Genomic DNA, 21,480 nt, shown 5'->3' with positions numbered 1-21,480 from the left:
TCTGAGCCAAAAACCTAGAAGTCACACTAGATTCCTCCTTGTCCTGCACCCCATCATATGGACCATTTATAAACTGTCAATTCAACTGCAGAAACATTTCTAGAATCCAGTTGCACTTGCCTGTTGTCATTGCTCCCCCATCTCTTTCCATGCCAGGCCATGCTGTCAGAGTAACCTTCCTAAAAGTGCTGATTATCATGTGCTTGCATAGAGAGACACAGAGTGCAATGACAGTGGACAAGGGGGGCTGGATTCTAACCATATCCTTCTCTGAGAGAGCTCTTCCACTTCCCCATTACCTGCAGGATTAACCATGGGTCTTGAACACAGCCCTGCCCTGTATCACCTCATCTATCAAATGGGGATAATGATAGTCCTCGCTTATAGAGTTTTGGTGAGGATTAAATGAGATGATACATGTCAAGTACTTAGCACAAGGCCAAATATCCAATGAATGATAGTGATGATGATAACGATGAAGAGGATCACTTCTTTCAGAATCCATGTCTAATCTACCTTGCCAGCTCCATGCCCCCTATAATCTTGTTGCCATGACTGTCACTGCTCCCCAAACCTTCCCTTCCCTTTCACAACACTTGGTCTTTCCACAAGCTGTTCCTTTTGTCTGTCCTTACCTCATTTTACGAGCAAACTCTTCTTTCCTTTTCAGAAGGATTCAACTCAGAATCACTGTCTGTGACCTCTTAGCTGACTCTGCAAAGCAGGCTTGGTGACTCCCTTCCCTCTGCCTCCATTGTACTCAGTCCTTGCTTCCATGATAGCCATTCAAATGATCTATGTATTTGTTTTTATCTTTCCCAGACTACAGGCTTTTGAGTGACAGAGGTAGGACCTAATGATACTTACCTCCCTCTACCCAGCCCAGGTTTGACATAGAATAGGCACCCAGTTGGGGCAAGTGGGTGTCTGTCAGTTAAGAGTCTGACTCTTGGTTTTGGCTCAGGTCATGATCTCAGGGTCATGAGAATGAGCCCTGCATCGGGCTCTGCATGCAGCACACTGACTCTGCTTGTGATTATCTACAACCTGCCCCCCACCTCCCCCCTCCGCCTCACTCACATTCTCTCCCTCTCAAATAAATAAATAAATAAATAAATAAATAAATAAATAAAATCTTAAAAAAAATAAAGAATAGGTACCCAATAAGTGTTTGATGATTGAGAGCCATTCCTACTGATGTTCAAATTTGACAGGGTTTTTTTTTATTTTTATTTTTTTATTTTTAAAAGATTTTATTTATTTTTTAACAGAGAGAGAGACAGCGAGAGAGGGAACACAAGCAGGGAGAGTGGGAGAGGGAGAAGCAGGCTTCCCACCAAGCAGGGAGCCTGATGTGGGACTCAGTCCCAGGACGCTGGGATCATGACCTGAGCCGAAGGCAGACGCTTAACGACTGAGCCACCCAGGCGCCTGACAGGAGGTTTTTTGTTTTGTTTTTTTAAAAAGATTTTATTTATTTGACAGAGCATGCAGAAGCAGGGGGAACGAGGAGAGGGAAAAGCAGGCTCCCCACTGAGCAGGGAGCTTGATGCGGGGCTCGATTCCATGGTCCTGGGATCACTACCTGACCTGAAGACAGACGCCCAACTGACTGAGCCACTCAGGCATCCCTGACAGGAGGTTTTTTTTTTTTACTTGTGGGGAGTTAAACATATATTAAAAAAAAATAGCTTTTCTTTCTTGAGTCCTAACTTTGTCGCTGGAGGCACTGTGCTAATTTCTTTGTAGGCATACCTAATGATCCTGTGGGTTACTCTAATTGTCCCTGTTTACAGATGAGAAACCCAGGGCTTAGAAGAGAGGGAACTTGGCTGGAGGTTACAGAGCTGGCAGGACCAAGCCCAGCTGCCTGATTCACGAAATGGTGGAGGAAAAGGGAAGTGAGAGGGGAAGGAAGATGACTAAGCCAGGGGAGGCATGTTTGGGAGAGAAAGGCAGCATGAGGGCAAAAGTGCACTAGAGAGGCAGCAAGAGTAGGCTAGGAAACAGAGAAAGAGAAAAAGAAATGAGAGCAAGGATGAAAGTGAGCGGGGGGTAAACAAGAGGAGGAAGGGAAACAGGGTTCCCACCACTTCAGAATCTTGTGGCTGGGTAACAGCTGCATGCCTAACAATATAGACAGACTGCAGCATTGACATGACAACTCACAACAAAATCAATCCAATATACATTATATGGGAAATAGAATAACTTATTGTTAGGGAATGGTAATTATATCTAATTGCTAAGCAATTTATAAATTTGGCTGTACAATGATCACTTACACATACACACACATAGGCTTAAATTGTGTTCACTTCTACTTTTGTCCATTATGGACAATCGACAAGTGCTATGGCTGTTGGCAGCTGTTACACTAAATATGATTAAAACACTATCTACACCTCCTACCCACACATCACATTCAACACTGCACACATGCAGGACAGAAGAAGCTCAGTCATTCCTTCCAAGGCTGAGATTTCCCTGCTGCACCAGAGTGTCTTTCTTCGGTCTTATTGTTGTGCTTCAGCCTCACCTCCCCATCCCTCAGTGGCCTGGCACTGAGGGCCCCAGGGAATATTCTTGGGCCTGTAGGCAAGGTTGCCAACAGGTAGGACCACAAGGTCATCTTGTCCAGGGGTGGGAGGACTTATCCAGGCTTTGCTTTTTTGCCTTTGGGAACCTGGAGCCAGAGGAAGAAAAGGGAAAAGGGTAGGACCAGAGAAGATGGAGGGCAGAAGAGGGAGGAGAGAAGAGGCTGGGTCCCTAATCCTGCCCTCCAGCTTCCCATCCTCAGATGCCACTATTGCTCAGGCAGGCAGGCTTTTCAAGGTTTACCTATACCCACCCTGGTGATGGCCAGCAACCCCCCCCCCCCCGCCGCCCCGCCACCATCAGCCCCTGTCCCTTCCATTCTTGGTTGGGTTAGTCCTCAGAGACAAGGTGACTTGGGTTAGGAAGCAAGTGCCTGAGTGAAAAACATTAAGAAACGTTAAGAAAACAGGGAAGGGAACCTGGGAAATTGAAAGAGGAAAAAAGGGAGGGAGTAGAAGAAAAGACAAATGGGAGGAGGGAAGGGAACATATTTTTATGGAATGAACCATATACATACATGTATATTTACCCTCACAGCAACTCTAGGAGGAAGACATTATTGTCCCTATTTTACAAATTTGAAGATTGAGCCTTAGGAAGGGGAAGTGACTTGGCCAAAGTAACACTAGATAGAAAGTAGCTGAGCTGGGATTGGAATCCTATTATCCTAAAAGTGTCTCCTGTATACGTACAGTGTTTCCAAAGAAGAAGAGAAAGCAGAGTTGGGGAATGAGGAAGGTAAGCAGAGCAGAACCAGAGAGTGGAGAAGAGAGGGAGAAGAGGATGGGAAGTCCTCCCAACAGGTGGGTCTGGGGTTGGGCTTACTGAAACCGTATGGATCCTTTCCCCTTTGGCCCATCTTGTCCCTGAGAACTGGAGAGAACCCACTGCTCAAAGGGAGTAGAGGATCCCCCCACAGGGACACTCTGATTCCTCCCTAGACTCTGATTTGAAGACAGGCAGGAATGGGCTCACCTGGGCAGCACTCTGGGTTAAGGAGAAGCTGCCAGGAATCTCCCCCATGTTGCTCTCCTGGCTTCCACTGCTCCTGTCCTTTCCTTAGCTGCCTCGGCTCCTTTCTTGCCCCTTTCTTCTCTGATCTCCTCCAATTCCTTTGCCTTTCTGTCACTCTGCCTCCTTTTTTCAGTCTTTCTCTTTCCACTGTTTTCCCTCCCCTCAGTTTATCCCCAGGGCTGTGCCCCACCGCAAACACATCTCCTCTTTAAAGTTTCATTATCCATTCACACTTATCTCCTTTGTTTTATTGTAGAATGTCTTGAAGGAAGTTAGACTCACTGTCCTCATTTCATCCTAATGTTTATGTAGGTACTTTGACAAAGTTCAGAAGGCTGCCTTCAAGATAGCTAATATGTAATGAGCCTTTTCATCCTGTGTCCCCATCCCCAACAGCCCATCCAGTAGGTTCTGAGTATATTTGCCCTGGATTCTGTAATGAATTAGTGGAAAAAGTAGGAATCCAAGGTTAGCCTGTTTGGCTCCAAAGGACAAGCTTCCATCCACCACATCCTGCTGCCCTTTGAGCAGGTCAGCGGGCTGGCTGTTCCCTCGGAGGCCTCTTGGTGAATTTACTGCATCTAGAATGGGTGGTTTATCCTGTAGATTTTGGACTATAATTCAACAGCATTCCAAAAACAGATTTATCTTTCTGAGTTATACTACTATTAGCTCAGGAGACTGGTAATATAAAATAAGAATGACAATTTATTAATTTAAAACGTGAAATATAACTGTCAGGAGGACCAGGATGTTCACTTTGGCAGGCATGACTAGTGCACTGTTTCCCTATAGACAGACTTCTGTGGGAAAGCAAGTTATTACCAGCAGGTTGTTTGGTGATCATGGAATTGGAGCAGGGGGAATTAACTATAATAACTTGATTGTTGAATGGCCTCAGGTCATTAAAGGGAATCTCCATTTTAATCATTTGTTTAAAATGTTGAGTCACCTGCACTCAGGTGTACCCATTTCTATAAGTAGAGACCTTGTGAAATCATATTATGGACAGGATGCTCTCTTCATATAGCTGCTTAAGGAGCATTTCCAACTTCGATGTCTTGTTATCACCCTCAGTCTCTAGGTGTCTGAAACTATCTCCTTATTTTCCCTGAACAAACTAGAGCCTTTGACTTTGTCATATTTTCCATTAGAAGAATTATATTTTGTAACCAAGATTCAAAACCTGAATTGGAAATGTAAAAAAAAAAAAAAATCTCATGGAAGCATAACTTTCAATCTTTTCAAAAAAATCACTCATTGCCTTTAAAAATGAATTAATATACATAAAAGCCTTCAGCTATTACTTAGCCATTAGCTACTCCTTTCTCTCTTCGTCTTTTTCCATACCTCTTTTTTAAAAAATATTTATTTATTTGAGAGAGAGAGAGAGCATGAGCAGGGGGAAAGGTAGATGGAGAGGGAGAGGCCGACTTCCCCGCTGAGCAGGAGCCTGATGTGGGACTCAATCCCAGGACCCTGGGATCATGACCTGAGTTGAAGGCAAACGCTTAACTGACTGAGCCACCCAGGCACCACTATACCTCTTTTTCTTATTACATCCCACCCCCCTCCGCCATCCAGCCAGCCATGACTTTCACACAAGGAAACCACCATTTTAATCCCTTGCATAAGAAGAAACCAAGAATTAAATAAGACCTACCAGCAGCTTTCCTTTTTCTATTTCCTCTCCTTTGGGGTAATATTGAAAACAATGTATTCATATAGATACATTTTGCTTCAGCATTTGGAAATGGTTGAATTTCAGAATCAGAAGTTCCTACTTCTAGAGCTAGATTTCACATATTAGCAAACCTTTTCTCCCACCTGATTTGTCTACTCTATTTCTTTAGACCTTAACTGGTCTGAAAGTTCAACAAAAGATGACTTTTCTTTACTCTGACATCTTTTCGAATTAGAGTGTCAGCTGGGGTATTTTGGTGAGTTGATAAATGTCCAAGAATGAAAGCACTAAATTTCACTTCCTAAAAGTTAAACTAGAATCTGCTACATTAGTGTGAATCCTCTGTTAAGTATGCCTGGACTTGCTGCTGTTACAAGGAAAATACTAGATTGGAGGAAACACAGGCCTGAAGGTCAATTCTTAATTTTTTGTTATAACTTCATGTTTCAGGGAGTGAAAACACTTGAATAGGATCATTAGTAAGAAAAAACTTTCATATGTCTTGTAGAAATATTAATTTATACAATTGTGATTATATTATCACTCTGGATTAATTATAAAGTGGAAAAGATTTTCTACAAGAGTCAAAACAGCTAAAATTCACAAAATGAATTTATTCAGTATCTTTAAAATAAAAAAAGGCTTTGAAGACATTTTGGAAGATGTTATTAGGGAAATTAAAAATATGAAATAACTATATGGCTTAGAGGTCGTTTTAGGAAGGATGTGGTATTGCTTTATGTCTGTTTGCCTAGGAGCTGTTAAAATGAGAAGTGCTTGCAGAAGTATCTAAAATAAGAGGGAAGGGGTGATATCATGGATATATATGTTTTGGTTACATTTATATAATTATCTTTTGAACTGGTTATTTGTTAGTACTAATCCATCAAAGCAATGTCGCAAACCATTAAGAAGAAAGAATAAGTTGGCCAGTTGCCAGTACCCTTATTAAGTTCCTGAGAGATTGAATTTCTTTCTTCTGCCTACATTCTAATTGCCACCTGTGAGGGTGTAGAGTCCCTTTTGCCCTCTTGCTTAAAGAACCATTCTTCCTTTCACCTGCTCCTGGGACTCTGAGCCCATGAAAACACAACATGTTGACTTAGTCTCAGGAGAGAATTTTAAAGCCCTAACAAGTTGGGTTAGAACTTGTGGATGAGCCTTAACCGTCTGGCCAGATGGGGCCACCAGAACCAGATGTCATTGTCACTGAATCCATTCATCCTTCTCCCTGCTCCCATTTTGTATCTGTTGTGACTGTTTTTTAGAACAAAGTCCTTGGATGAAAACACACTTTTATCCATATTATTTCTTTTTAATTTATTTTATTGTTTTATTATTTTTAAAGACTTTATTTGAGAGAGAGAGAGAGATAGCACGTGGAGAGCGAGCACAAGTGGGGGGGGCAGAGGGAGAAGCAGGCTCCCCGCTGAGCAGGGAGCCCCATGCAGGGCTTGATCCCAGGACGCTGGGATCATGACCTGAGCTGAAGGCAGACACAACCGACTGAGCCACCCAGGCACCCCTATCCTTATTATTTCTTGCAGGAAGGCCTTACCTCAAAAAAAATCTTTTAGTGCGTCTTGTCTTAATTTAATTAATTTATTATTTTTTTATTAAATAGCTAGAGTGCCTCCTTTTGTTTTCCTCCAGGCTTTGCAAATTTCTTTCTTCTTTCTGTTGGTCTTCAGTTTGCCTGCAACACTCTTCCTATTGCTAAGCAAATGTTCATCCTTGACGTTTTTCCTAGGCTGGAGATGGGGGGTATAAAAGAGGATGGGGATGGGCCAGAAGGCCACCAGAAAGTCATGGTGGCCTCCAGCTTGGGAAGATCTAAGACATTCTGGCATGTGGGGTTGGGTCCTGGGAAGTGATAGTTGCTAAAAGGGAAGTGGCTTTACACTTATTGTGGTGAGCATTGAGTAATGTATAGAATGTCAAATCCATATGTGGTACACCTGAAGCTAATATAACATTGTATGTTAATTATACTTCAATACAGGGGCGCTTGGGTGACTCAGTCGGTTGAGTGTCTGACTCTTGATTTCGGCTCAGGTCATGGGATCGTGTTAGGCTCCGCACTCACTCTCTTTCTCTCAAATAAATCTTTAATTATACTTCAATACAAAAAATTTAAAAAGGGAAGTTCCTTTTAATGTCTGAAAGCCCTTGGTCCTTTCCTAAATGAAATTAAAGACCTCATTCATTCTTTCATTTAGCAAATATTTATTGAGGATTACTATATGCCAGTCATGCATTAGATACTAGAGATATAGCTGTGGACCAGACAGATGAGATCCCTGCCCTACTGGCGTTTGTAGACTAATGAGGACACAGCCAATATAATGTAATAGGCAAATATGTTCTGGAGTGATAGGGGCTCTCGTGGGAAGTTCTGGATTATATGAGAGCACATACAGGTGCTCCTAGCTCTGATCTGGGGGACCAGAGAGGCCTTGTAGAGGAAGTGATATATGAATTGGTATTGGAAATATAAGTAGGAGTTAGGTTAAGGGGTTGGATGGGTTAGGTGATTATAGGCAGAGGGAAGAGCATGTGTTGGGCTCCCAGATGGAAAGAAGCTGAGCTGAGTATTTCTGGAGTATAGACATGATGGGGTACAAGGAGGAGTGGGGGCAGTGAGGAGAGTGATGGGAAATCAGGCTAGAAAAATGAACAGGGACCAGGTTGTGGAGGGTCCAAGGAGTCATGTTAGAATTTGATCTTTTTTTCCTAAGGCCAATGGGAAGTGATTGGAGGGTTTTCATCAGGGGTGTGACAGGATGCCATTTACCTTTTGTAAAGATGACTCTGCTTCAGGGTGGACCCTGGTCTATAGGTGGCTAAGGCAGGAGCAGAGAAACCTGTTATGAGCAATGCAGGGAAAAGCAATCACTCATCAGCAGGCATTCCTAGAGGCAAGCAGATGTCTGGGGCTGTGGTGGTCGGGGCGGGGCGGGGCTCATCTTGGGCAGCAGAGTTGGTAGAAGGTATTGGGGGGAGAAATAAAAGAGTTAGTAATAATTAAAATAAATAATAATTAAATAAAATAGTATTTAAGGACTTATTCCTGCTTCTAACAGCATCTGGCAGCATTTCCCCCACTTTCTTGTGTAGATTCATTATTTTTAGTAACCTGTCCCTAGACAAGCAGTGGGTGTCACCAGGTGTCAGGGGTCCTGTTTGTCAGGCACATTCGGGAGTAGCTGTGCCCTCTGCAGGTTGCTGCTTTTCCTGGGGGTGGCACAAGGCACTCATGGATCTGGGGCCACCACAGGGAGAAATAGTGATGGTTTCAGGCTTTTTAGACTCTGAGAGATTTGTAGTGGAGCAGGGGCTGTTGATGAATTTCCTCTGCATCCTCTTTTCTTGGAACTGCTAAACCATAAGCATTGACTGTTCCTCTCCTCTCTTCTCTGTATGACTGACTAACTACTTCTTTATGTGCATCCTGCCACAGCAATTCTTTGAGCAGGAAGCGAATAAGTCATTTCTCTTTCAGACTGAAAGAACTTGTATTCAGTACCTTTGCCTACCCTGTCATGTGTTTGCAAAGGTTCCTGAGTTCATTTCTACAGTCGTTCAGGTTCTAAATGTTTGAAATCATTTGTTTTGCCCCTTTCTTTACTCTCAATCTTCTAATAGAGTTTACCATAATTAGATCATAGGTAGGGAAAAATGGAAAGGCAATAATGACGTTATTCTGGCTTTCCGGGTAACTACCTGGAGAAGACTATACACAGAATGAACTGAGGAAGATTTTTGAAGTATGAGCCTGGCCAGCCAATAATTTCCTCTCACATGTAGCTCCTGTAATTTAGCAGTGGTTCCCAGTGCTAGCTCTGGAAAGGAATAATCTAATGACACTTGATAAAAAGCAGATGCTGTAGCTTCATCCCTGATATATTCTGATTCATAGGGTTTGGAATACATTAGAAAATTGGGTTCAATTTTAATGCCAAGTTGAATGGCACACTTGGGCTTATCTTATGTTGTTTCACATAGCATATAATACAAATAGATTAGTTTTGTGTAGAGGTATTCTTTTTTTAATTATGTTAATCACCATACATTACATCATTAGTTTTTGATGTAATGTTCCATGATTCATTGTTTGTGTATAACACCCAGTGCTCCATGCAGTACGTGCCCTCTTTAATACCCATCACCAGGATAACCCATCCCCCCACGGTCTTCCCCTCTAAAACCCTCAGTTTGTTTCTCAGAGTCCATAGTCTCTCATGGTTCGTCTCCCCCTCCGATTTCCCCCCCTTCATTTTTCCCTTCCTGCTATCTTCTTCTTCTTTTTTTTTTAAACATTTAATGTATTATTTGTTTCAGAGGTACAGGTCTGTGATTCAACAGTCTTACACAAGTTCACAGTGCTCACCATAGCACACATCCTCCCCAATGTCTATCACACAGCCAGCCCATCTCTCCCACCCCCCACCTCTTCAGCAACCCTCAGTTTGTTTCCTGAGATTAAGAATTCCTCATATCAGGGAGATCATATGATACATGTCTTCCTCTGATTGACTTCTTTTGCTCAGCATAATACCCTCCAGTTCCATCCACATCATTGCAAATGGCAAGATTTCATTTTTTTGATGGCTGCATAATATTCCATTGTATATATATACCACATCTTCTTTATCCATTCATCTGTCGATGGACATCTTGGCTCTTTCCATAGTTTGGCTATTGTGGACATTGCTGCTATAAACATCGGGGTGCATGTACTCCTTCGCATCCCTACATTTGTATCTTTGGGGTAAATACCCAGTAGTGCAATTGCTGGATCATAGGGTAGCTCTATTTTCAACTTTTTGAGGAACCTCCATACAGTTTTCCAGAGTGGCTGCACCAGCTTGCATTCCCACCAACAGTGTAGGAGGGTTCCCCTTTCTCTGCATCCCTGCCAACATCTGTCATTTCCTGATTTGTTAATTTTAGCCATTCTGACTGGTGTGAGGTGGTATCTCATTGAGGTTTTGATTTGGATTTCCCTGATGCCGAGCGATATTGAGCACTTTTTCATGTGTCTGTTGGCCATTTGGATGTCTTCTTTGGAAAAATGTCTGTTCATGTCTTCTGCCCATTTCTTGATTGGATTCTTTGTTCTTTGGGTGTTGAGTTTGATGAGTTCTTTATAGATTTTGGATACTAGCCCTTTATCTGATATGTCATTTGCAAATATCTTCTCCCATTCTGTCCATTGTCTTTTGGTTTTGCTGACTGTTTCCTTTGCTGTGCAAAAGCTTTTTATCTTGATGAAGTCCCAATAGTTCATTTTTGCCCTTGCTTCCCTTGCCTTTGGTGATATTTCTAGGAAGAAGTTGCTGTGGCTGAGGTCAAAGAGGTTGCTGCCTGTGTTCTCCTTTAGGATTTTGATGGACTCCTGTCTCACATTTAGGTCTTTCAACCATTTTGAGTCTATTTTTGTGTGTGGTGTAAGGAAATGGTCCAGTTTCATTCTTCTGCATGTGGCTGTCCAATTTTCCCAAAACCATTTGTTGAAGAGACTGTCTTTTTTCCATTGGACGTTCTTTCCTGCTTTGTCAAAGATGAGTTGACCATAGAGTTGAGGGTCCATTTCTGTGCTCTCTATTCTGTTCCATTGATCTATGTGTCTGTTTTTGTGCCAGTACCACACTGTCTTGTTGATTGCAGCTTTGTAATAGAGCTTGAAGTCCGGAATTGTGATGCCACCAGCTTTGCTTTTCTTTTTCAACATTCCTTTGGCTATTCGGGGTCTTTTCTGGTTCCATACAAATTTTAGGATTATTTGTTCCATTTCTTTGAAAAATGTGGATGGTATTTTGATAGGGATTGCATTGAATGTGTAGATTGCTCTAGGTAGCATTGACATCTTCACAATATTTGTTCTTCCAATCCATGAGCATTTCTTTGTGTCTTCCTCAATTTCTTTCTCGAGTATTTTATAGTTTTCTGAGTACAGATTCTTTGCCTCTTTGGTTAGATTTATTCCTAGGTACTTATGGTTTTGGGTGCAATTGTAAATGGGATCGAATCCTTAATTTCTCTTTCTTCTATCTTGCTGTTGGTGTATAGGAATGCCACTGATTTCTGTGCATTGATTTTAAATCCTGCCACTTTACTGAATTCCTGTATGAGTTCTAGCAGTTTTGGGGTGGAGTCTTTGGGGTTTTCCACATAAAGTATCATATCGTCTGTAAAGAGTGAGAGTTTGACTTCTTCTTTGCCAATTTGGATGCCTTTGATTTCTTTTTGTTGTCTGATTGCTGTGGCTAGGACTTCCAATACTATGTTGAATAGCGGTGGCGATAGTGGAGATCCCTGCCGTGTTCCTGACCTTAAGGGGAAAGCTCTCAGTTTTTCCCCATTGAGAATGATATTCGCTGTGGGTTTTTCATAGATGGCTTTTATGATATCGAGGTATGTACCCTCTATCCTTATACTCTGAAGAGTTTTGATCAAGAAAGGATGCTGTACTTTGTCAAATGCTTTTTCTGCATCTATTGAGAGGATCATATGGTTCTTGTCCTTTCTTTTGTTAAGGTATTGTATCACATTGATTGATTTGTGGATGTTGAACCAAACTTGCAGCCCAGGGATAAATCCCACTTGGTCGTGGTGAATAATCTTTTTAATGTACTCTTGGATCCTATTGTCTAGTATTTTGGTGAGAATTTTTGCATCCATGTTCATCAAGGATATTGGTCTGTAATTCTCCTTTTTGATGGGGTCTTTGTCTGGTTTGGGATCAAGGTAATAGTGGTCTCATAAAACGAGTTTGGAAGTTTTCCTTCCATTTCTATTTTTTGGAACAGTTTCAGAAGAATAGGTATTCATTCTTCTTGAAATGTTTGGTAGAATTCCCCTGGGAAGCCATCTGGTCCCAGGCTCTTGCTTGTTGGGAGTTTTTTGATGACTGCTTCAATTTCCTTAGTGGTTATAGGTCTGTTCAGGTTTTCAATTTCTTCCTGGTTCAGTTTTGGTAGTTTATACATCTCTAGGAATACCTCCATTTCTTCCAGATTATCTAATTTGCTGGCATAGAGTTGCTCATAATATGTTCTTATAATTGTTTGTATTTCTTTGGTGTTGATTGTGATCTCTCCTCTTTCATTCACAATTTTATTTATTTCGGTCCTTTCTCTTTTCTTTTTGATAAGTCTGGCCAGGGGTTTATCAATCTTGTTAATTCTTTCAAAGAACCAGCTCCTAGTTTCGTTGATCTGTCTGTTCTTTTGGTTTCTATTTCATTGATTTCTGCTCTGATCTTTATTATTTCCTTCTCCTGCTGGGTTTAGGTTTTATTTGCTGTTCTTTCTCCAGCTCCTTTAGGTGTAGGGTTAGATTGTGTATTTGAGACCTTTCTTGTTTCTTGAGAAAGGCTTGTATTGCTATATACTTTCCTCTTAGGACTGCCTTGTTGCATCCCAAAGATTTTGAACAGTTTTGTTTTCATTTGTTTCATTTTCATTTGTTATGAATTTTTTAAACTCTTCTTTAATTTCCTGGTTGACCCATTCATTCTTTAGTAGGATGCTCTTTAGCCTCCATGTATCTGAGTTCTTTCTGACTTTCCTCTTGTGATTCAGTTCTAGTTTCAAAGCATTGTGGTCTGAAAATATGCAGGGAATGATCCCAATCTCTTGGTACCAGTTGAGACCTGATTTGTGACCTAGGATGTGACCTATACTGGAGAATGTTCCATGGGCAGTAGAGAAGAATGTGTATTCTGTTGCTTTGGGATGGAATGTTCTGAATATATCTGTGAGGTCCATTTGGTCCAGTGTGTCATTTAAAGTCTTTATTTCCAGGGCGCCTGGGTGGCTCAGTCATTAAGTGTCTGCCTTCAGTTCAGGTCGTGATCTCAGGGTCCTGGGATCGAGTCCCACATTGGGTTCCCTGCTCTGTGGGAACCCTCTTCCCCCTCTCCCACTACCCCTGGTTGTGTTTCTGATCTCGCTACCTGTCAAATAAATAAATAAATAAATCTTAAAAAAAAAAGTCTTTATTTCCTTGTTGATCTTTTGCTTAGATGATCTGTCCATTTCAGTGAGGGAGGTGTTAAAGTCCCCCACTATTATTGTATTGTTGTTGATGTGTTTCTTTGCTTTTGTTATTAATTGGCTTATATAATTGGCTGCTCCCATGTTAGGAGCATAGGTATTTACAATTGTTAGATCTTCTTGTTGGATAGACCCTTTAAGTATGGTATAGTGTCCTTTCTCATCTCTTATTATAGTCTTTGGTTTAAAATCTAATTTGTCTGATATAAGGATTGCCACCCCAGCTTTCTTTTGGTGTCCATTAGCATGGTAAATGGTTTTCCACCCCCTCACTTTCAATCTGGGGATGTCTTTGGGTCTAAAATGAGTCTCTTGCAGACAGCCTATCGATGGGTCTTGTTTTTTTTTTTTTTATCCAATCTGATACCCTATGTCTTTTGATTGGGGCATTGAGCCCATTTACATTCAGGGTAACTACTGAAAGGTATGAATTTAGTGCCATTGTATTGCCTGTAAGGTGACTGTTACTGTATATTGTCTGTGTTCCTTTCTGGTCTATGTTGCTTTTATGCTCTCTCTTTGCTTAGAGGACCCCTTTCAATATTTCTTGTGGGGCTGGTTTCGTGTCTGCAAATTCCTTTAGTTTTTGTTTGTTTGTCCTGGAAGCTTTTTATCTCTCCTATTTTCAGTGACAGCCTTGCTGGATATAGTATTCTTGGCTGCATATTTTTCTCATTTAGTGCTCTGAATATATCATTCCAGTCCTTTCTGGCCTGCCAGGTCTCTGTGGATAGGTCTGTTGCCAGTCTAATGTTTCTACCCTTGTAGGTTACAGATCTCTTCTCCCAAGCTTCTCTCAGGATTTTCTCTTTGTCTCTGAGACTCGTAAGTTTTACTATTAGATGTCGGGGTGTTGACCTATTTTTATTGATTTTGAGAGGGGTTCTCTGTGCCTCCTGGATTTTGATGCCTGTTTCCTTCCCCAAATTAGGGAAGTTCTCTGTTATAATTTGCTCCAATATACCTTCTGCCCCTCTCTCTCTTTCTTCTTCTTCTGGGATCCCAATTAGTCTAATACTGTTTTGTCTTATGGTATCACTAATCTCTCAAATTCTGTCCTCGTGATCCAGTAGTTGTTTATCTCTCTTTTTCTCAGCTTCTTTATTTTCCATCATTTGGTCTTCTATATCACTAAGTCTCTCTTCTGCCTCATTTATCCTAGCAGTTAGAGCCTCCATTTTTGATTGCACCTCATTAATAGCCTTTTTGATTTCGACTTGGTTAGATTTTAGTTCTTTTATTTTTTCCATAAAGCGTTTCTCTTATATCTTCCATGCTTTTTTCAAGCCCAGCTAGTATCTTTATAATCGTCATTCTGAACTCTAGTTCCGACATCTTACTAATGTCTGTATTGATTAGGGTCCTGGCAGACAGTACTGCCTCTGTTCTTTTTTTTTGAGGTGATTTTTTCGGTCTTGTCATTTTGTCCAGAGGAGAATAGATGAATGAGAGAGCAAAATGCTAACAGGGTGACAACGACCCCAGAAAATTATACACTAAACAAATCAGAAGAGACCTGAAATTGGGGGAAAAGAAAGGGAAAGAAAGAAAAAAGGAAAAAAAAAAAGAAAAAGATAAAGATAAAAACAAACAAAAACAAAAACAAACCAGAATATGATCAAATATGATCAGGCTGGTGCATAGATCAGTGCCACACACTAGATTTTGGGCATATTTTGGTCTGTTAGAAGAAAGTGCTTCCCAAAATTTTAAAGAAAGAAAAACAGATATGTACAAAAGTAAGGGTTAATACGATGAAGGGATGGCATATGACTGTAAAGGTGAAAATTATAAAAGATTTTATAAAAGGAATTGATAAGAAGCTGGTTGAAAAACAAAGAAGAGGATTTAAAAAAAAAAGGGAGAGAATGTGATTAGGCAGGAGACTAGAACAAAGCCATACACTAGAGATTTAGGGTATATTTTGATATGTTAGAAGATATGTTATCTCAGTTTCTTCTAACATGTCAAAATACATTACCCAAGTCGAAATCAACATATCTTTAATTTTAAACAGAGAACAACATACATATATATATATATATATACACACACACCTAGATATATATATACGTATGTATATATATATATATACACACCAAAAATAAGGGTAACTACTATGAAGGGATAGAATATGACTCTAAAAATGAAGAAAAAGAAGATTTTTAAAAAAGGGATTGATAAGATGTTCGTTGAAAAAGGGAAAAAGAAAAAGAAAAAAAGACAGTTTAAAAAAAAATTAAATTTGAAAGACTAATGAATCATGGAAAAAAATCCATGAATTCTATGTGCAGTATTCCCCTAGCGCTGGAGTTCCGCCGTTCTCATTGATTGGTAAACTTGGTCTTGGCTGGCTGTTCTTGCTGATCTTCTGGGGGAGGGGCCTGTTGCCGTGGTTCCCAAATGTCTTTGCTGGAGGCAGAATTTTCCCACCCTTGCTGGTTGGGGCTCAGTAATCTGCTCGGGTTTGCTCTCGGGAGCTTTTGTTCCCTGCAAGCTTTCCATACAGCTTTGGAGGCCAAGAGTGAAAATGGTGGCCTCCCGATCTCTACCCTGGAGGAGCTGAGAACTTGGGGCCTGCTCCTCAGTGCGCCCCCAGAGAAAAGCAGTCTATCACTTCTGTCTCCCCGGTCTCTGGCCGCCTTCTGTGCTCACCCGGCCCATGACCAAGCATTTCTATCTCTGGCACCGGACTCCGTGTGGAGTCTCCAAACCCAGCAGATCCCTGCCATGTGCTCCCGCAGCGCTCCTCCCGGGGGAGGAAGGGGAGTCTCCCCGGATCTGTGGCTTGTTGGGTCCCTGCTGGAGGAGCAGTGGCCCCACCGTGCCGCGGCTCACGGTTTATGGCAACCCCGAGCTGAGAGCCCACTCCTCGGCTCTGTCTCTGCAGCCGGCTTCCCTGCTCTGATACCTGTGTATCAGGCACCCTCTGTCTTTCTGTGACCCCGAGGGTCCTGAGTCCACACTGTCCCACGAGGGTTCCACCTTCCACTTAGCCAATGGAGCGACGTCCCTCAGCGGAGCCGACTTCTAAATGTTCCGATTTTGTGCTCTGCTGCTCTATCACTTGCCAGAAGTGGCCAACGGAGGCCCCCTCACCCACCGTCTATCCTCCCAAGTATCGCCTTGGATTCACTTCTCTGCACGTCCTACCTTCCAGAAAGTGGTTGCTTTTCTGTTCAGACAGTTTCTGCTGTTCTTTTCTTCAATCTCCTTGGGCACTGGGAAAGATAAACAGGATAATCCAAAAGACTCCTATGCAGTCACAGGAACCTGGAGCCTTCATCACGAAAGCCCCATCGTCGCACGCCTCGAACTCTGGCCAAGCAACCACCGCCTGTGTAGAATTATTCTTATCTAGTTAGATTTAAACCTGATAAATGGAATCTCTTATTCATTATTGTGCCAATGATTCCTAGTCATCTAGATTTGACTAGGAAGAAAGTTAAAAGGTGGAAATTTATGGTTTGTGAGCATTTTAAAAATACTGATGTTGTGTACTTTTCTTGTTTTCTATGTAGGCCGACTGTTGAAACCTGGTGAAACATAATCAGCTACAATAATGTTCTGCAGTAAAAAGAAATCACTTGGTAAGTACTGAGCTCTTCAGATGATATAAAGTGAAGATGACATAATTTTTATTTTACTTTTTAAAATTTCACTTCATTTTATTTTGTGGAGGTGTAATTTATATACAAAAAACCACATCAATCTTGTGTTCAGTTTGATGAGTTTTGACAGTTGTATACACCTGTCTAATTACCATCCCAAAACAAGATACAAAAATTTCTACCACCCCAGAAAGTTTCCTTGTGCCCTTTAAAAAATTATTTTTAATTGAAGTATAGTTGAAATACAATATTATATTAGTTTCAGTTGTATAATATAGTGATTTGATACTTATATACATTATGAAATGCTCATCACAGGTATAATTACCATCTGTCGTCATGCAGAGTTATTATATTATTACTTGTATTCTCTATGCAATACTTTATATTCTTGTTACATCTTTTATAACTGGAAGTTTGTACTTTTTAATCCTCTTCACCTATTTTGCTCATCTCCTCACCCCCCACTTCTGTCTGGCAACCACCAGTTTGTTCTCTGTATTTATGAGTCTGTTTCTATTTTGCTTTGTTTATTCATTTGTTTTTTATATTCCACATATAAGTAAAATTGTATGGTATTTGTCCTCTGTCTGACTTATTTCACTAAACTTATTACCCTCTAGGTCCACTCATGTTGTCACAAATGACAAGATTTCATTCTTTCTAATGGCTGAATAGTATTCCTGTGTGTGTGTGTGTTTGTGTAGCACATCTTTATCCATTCATATATTGGTGGACACTTAGGTTGCTTCCACCTTGGCTATTATGAATAATAGTGCAATAAGCATAGGAGTGCATCTATCTTTTTGAATTAGGGTTTTTTTTTTTTCTTGGGGTAAATAACCAGAGGTGGAATTGCTGGATTGTATGGTATTTTTATTTTTAATCTTTTGGGAAACCTCTATACTGTTTTTCATAGTGGTTGTACCAATTTACTTTCCCACAAACAGTGAATGAGAGTTCCCTTTTCTCCATATCTTCACCAACACTTCTTATTTCTTGTCTTTTTGATTCTATTCTGACAGTTGTGAGGTGATATCACTGTGGTTTTGATTTGCATTTCCCTGATGCTTGGTGATATTGAGCATCTTGTCATGTGTCTGTTGGCCATCTGTATATCTTCTTTGGAACAATGTCTCTTCAGGTCTTTGCCCATTTTTAATCTGATTTTTAAAATCTTGAGTTGTATGAATTCTTTATATTAACTCCTTACCAGATATATCATTTACAAATATCTTCTCCCATTCAGTAGGTTGTCTTTTTTTTTTTTTTTAAGGTTTTAAAATTTATTTTAGAGTGAGCAGGGGTGAGGGGGAGAGGGAGAGAGAAACTTTAGCAGACTCTACACTGAGTGTGGAGCCAATTCAGGGCTTGATCTCGTGACCCTGAGATCACGACCTGAACCAAAACCAAGAGTCAGATGCGTAACTGACTGCGCCACCCAGACGACCCTGTCTTTTCATTTTGTTGATGGTTTTCTTCACTGGGCAAAAGCCTTTTAGTTTGGTGTAGTCCCAGTTGTTCATTGTCATCTGCAAATAGTGACAATTTTACTTCTTTACCAATTTGGGTGGCTTTAATTTCTTGTCCTTATTTGCTGCGGCTAGGACTTCCAGTACTATGTTAAATAAAAGTGGCAGGAGTGGACATCCTTGTCTTTGTCCTGATCTTAGAGGAAACATTTTCAGCTTTTCACCACTGAGGATGATGTTAGCTGTGGGTGTGTTATACATAGCCTTTATTATGTTGAGATACGTGCCCTTTATACCTACTTTGCTGAAGTTTTAATGAATGTTAAATTTTGTTGAATGCTTTTTCTGCATTTGTTGATATGATCATATGATTTTTATCCTTCATTTTGTTAATGTGGTGTGTTAACACTGGTTGATTCATGGATATTGAATCATCTTTGCATCCCTTGAAGAATCTTCTAAGAACAAGGATCGTCTCCTATATTACCACAATATTGTCACTATACCCTAGAAATAAAACATTGATAAATAACATAGATTCCATTTTTCAATTTCTCCATCTGTCCCTAAAACATCTTATCTCTCAGAGCTGGTTTTTTTTTTTTTTTGGTACAGTTATCTAATAGATGTTTAGACATTGTGTTTGGCTTTTAATCCCTTTATTTTCTTTTATATTTAGAACAGTTTTTCATTATATAGAATTTTGGAAAAGTCCAGTCCAACTGCTAAATAGATTTGGCACAAAAATCGAATAAAAATATTTGATTTTTAATGGGCAATGAATTAATTGACAGTGTTTTTATGAGGAATGCAACTTTCTGATCTTCCTTACACAGAATTTTATTTTATAGACCACTACTCATTGCTGTGTAATGAGGCTAAATGTTTTGGCCACATATCTGGGTCTATATCTGCTTTGGCACAGATTATCAGAGAAAGCTGATACCATCATCAGCAATATCATGATTGGGAATGATACGTCTTTGGGTTACATCAGTTCCTACAGATTTCGTCATAGACTGGAGAGCTATTATAACCTGTTCATATGCTATGCAGTCAGTCAACCAACATTTTGAGCCCCTATGATATGCTAGGAAGTGCCAACCTTTCTTGACTTCAAATAGATTTTTACAGTTCAATAAAATACATGTGTCCTCACACAGTTGTTAAGTTTACAGTAGCAATGATAACTTAAAAATAGTTTGCTAGACATTACTACAAGTGGTATATTTGCCAGAGGACCACAGACTGGAGAACTTCTAATCAGCCTGGGGTTGTCAGGGGGAAAAGTCGTGAAGAAATGATATTTTACCTCAATGAAATATTGAATATCTGCAACAAAAGTGTACTTATATTTATATAAACTTCCACAACATCATCAGGAAGCTTGGGCCATAGATGATATATATATGAAAATATAACAAGCTGAACGTGGTGTGGGGAAATAATGTTTCTCTCATATATGCTTTATTATTTATTGTCACCATATTCATATGTCTCATATTCTTCAAGATGTAAAAAATTCCAGCTAATTGACTCAGATATTTCAAACATTATTAGCCTATTTTCTGTTTGTTTTTTTAAAATTTTAATTCCAGTATAGTTAACATACAGTGTTATTTTAGTTTCGGGTGTACAATATAGTGACTCAACAATTCTGTACATTACTCAATGTTCATCATAGTGTACTCTTAATTTCCTTCATCTGTTTCACCCATCACCCACCCCTGCCCTCTGGTAACCATCAGTTTGTTCTCTATAGTTAAGAGTCTGTTTTTGGTTTGTCTCCTTTTTTTTTTTTTTTTAAGATTTTATTTATTTATTTGAGAGATAATGAGACAGAGAGAGCATGAGAGTAGGGAGGGTCAGAGGGAGAAGCAGACTCCCTGCTGAGCAAGGAGCCTGATGCGGGACTCAATCCTGGGACTCCAGGATCATGACCTGAGCCGAAGGCAGTCGCTTAACCAACTGAGCCACCCAGGCGCCCTCCTTTTTTTTTTTTTAAATTTTTTTTATTCTTATGTTAATCCCCATACATTACATCATTAGTTTTAGATGAAGTGTTCCATGATTCATTGTTTGTGCATAACACCCAGTGCTCCATGCAGAATGTGCCCTCCTCAATACCCACCACCAGGCTAACCCATCCTCCCACCTCCCTCCCCTCTAGAACCCTGTTTGTTTTTCAGAGTCCATCGTCTCTCATGGTTCGTCTCCCCCTCCGATTTCCCCCGCTTCATTCTTCCCCTCCCGCTACCTTCTTCTTCTTTTTTTTTTCCTTAACATATATTGCATTATTTGTTTCAGAGGTACAGATCTGAGATTCAACAGTCTTGCACAATTCACAGCACTTACCAGAGCACATAGCCTCCCCAGTGTCTATCACCCAGTCACACCATCCCTCCCACCCCACCCCCCACCCCCCACTCCAGCAACCCTCAGTTTGTTTCCTGCAATTAAGAATTCCTCATATCAGTGAGATCATATGATACATGTCTTTCTCCATTTGACTTATTTCACTCAACATAATACCCTCCAGTTCCATCCACGTCGTTGCAAATGGCAAGATCTCATTCCTTTTGATGGCTGCATAATATTCCATTGTATATATATACCACATCTTCTTTATCCATCTGTCGATGGACATCTTGGCTCTTTCCACAGTTTGGCTATTGTGGACATTGCTGCTATAAACATGGGGGTGCACGTACCCCTTTGGATCCCTACTTTTGAATCTTTGGGGTAAATACCCAGTAGTGCAATTGCTGGATCATAGGGTAGTTCTATTTTCAACTTTTTGAGGAACCTCCATACAGTTTTCCAGAGTGGCTGCACCAGCTTGCATTCCCACCAACAGTGTAGGAGGGTTCCCCTTTCTCCGCATCCCCGCCAACATCTGTCGTTTCCTGACTTGTTAATTTTAGCCATTCTGACTGGTGTGAGGTGGTATCTCATTGAGGTTTTGATTTGGATTTCCCTGATGCCGAGCGATATTGAGCACTTTTTCATGTGTCTGTTGGCCATTTGGATGTCTTCTTTGG

The 21,480-nt window shown here is 40.6% G+C and overlaps 1 protein-coding gene across 1 annotated transcript in view; it reads left to right on the top strand.

Annotated features, from left to right (window-relative positions):
* Nucleotides 1–16,876: 16,876 nt before the first annotated feature.
* The window catches only part of ATP8B4 (ATPase phospholipid transporting 8B4 (putative)), a 243,701-nt gene continuing 239,097 nt past the window's right edge, over nt 16,877–21,480 (top strand). The window contains exon 1 of the mRNA XM_021693958.1: nt 16,877–16,946. Coding sequence (XP_021549633.1) covers nt 16,919–16,946 — 28 coding nt within the window. The 5' untranslated portion in view covers nt 16,877–16,918. The remainder of the gene's footprint in view (nt 16,947–21,480) is intronic.

This window comes from Neomonachus schauinslandi, chromosome 9 (genome assembly GCF_002201575.2).
Source record: "Neomonachus schauinslandi chromosome 9, ASM220157v2, whole genome shotgun sequence".
Classification (NCBI taxonomy): domain Eukaryota; kingdom Metazoa; phylum Chordata; class Mammalia; order Carnivora; family Phocidae; genus Neomonachus; species Neomonachus schauinslandi.
The sequence above is the reverse complement of the archived record's forward strand: the minus strand, read 5'-3'. Positions and strand labels throughout refer to the sequence as shown.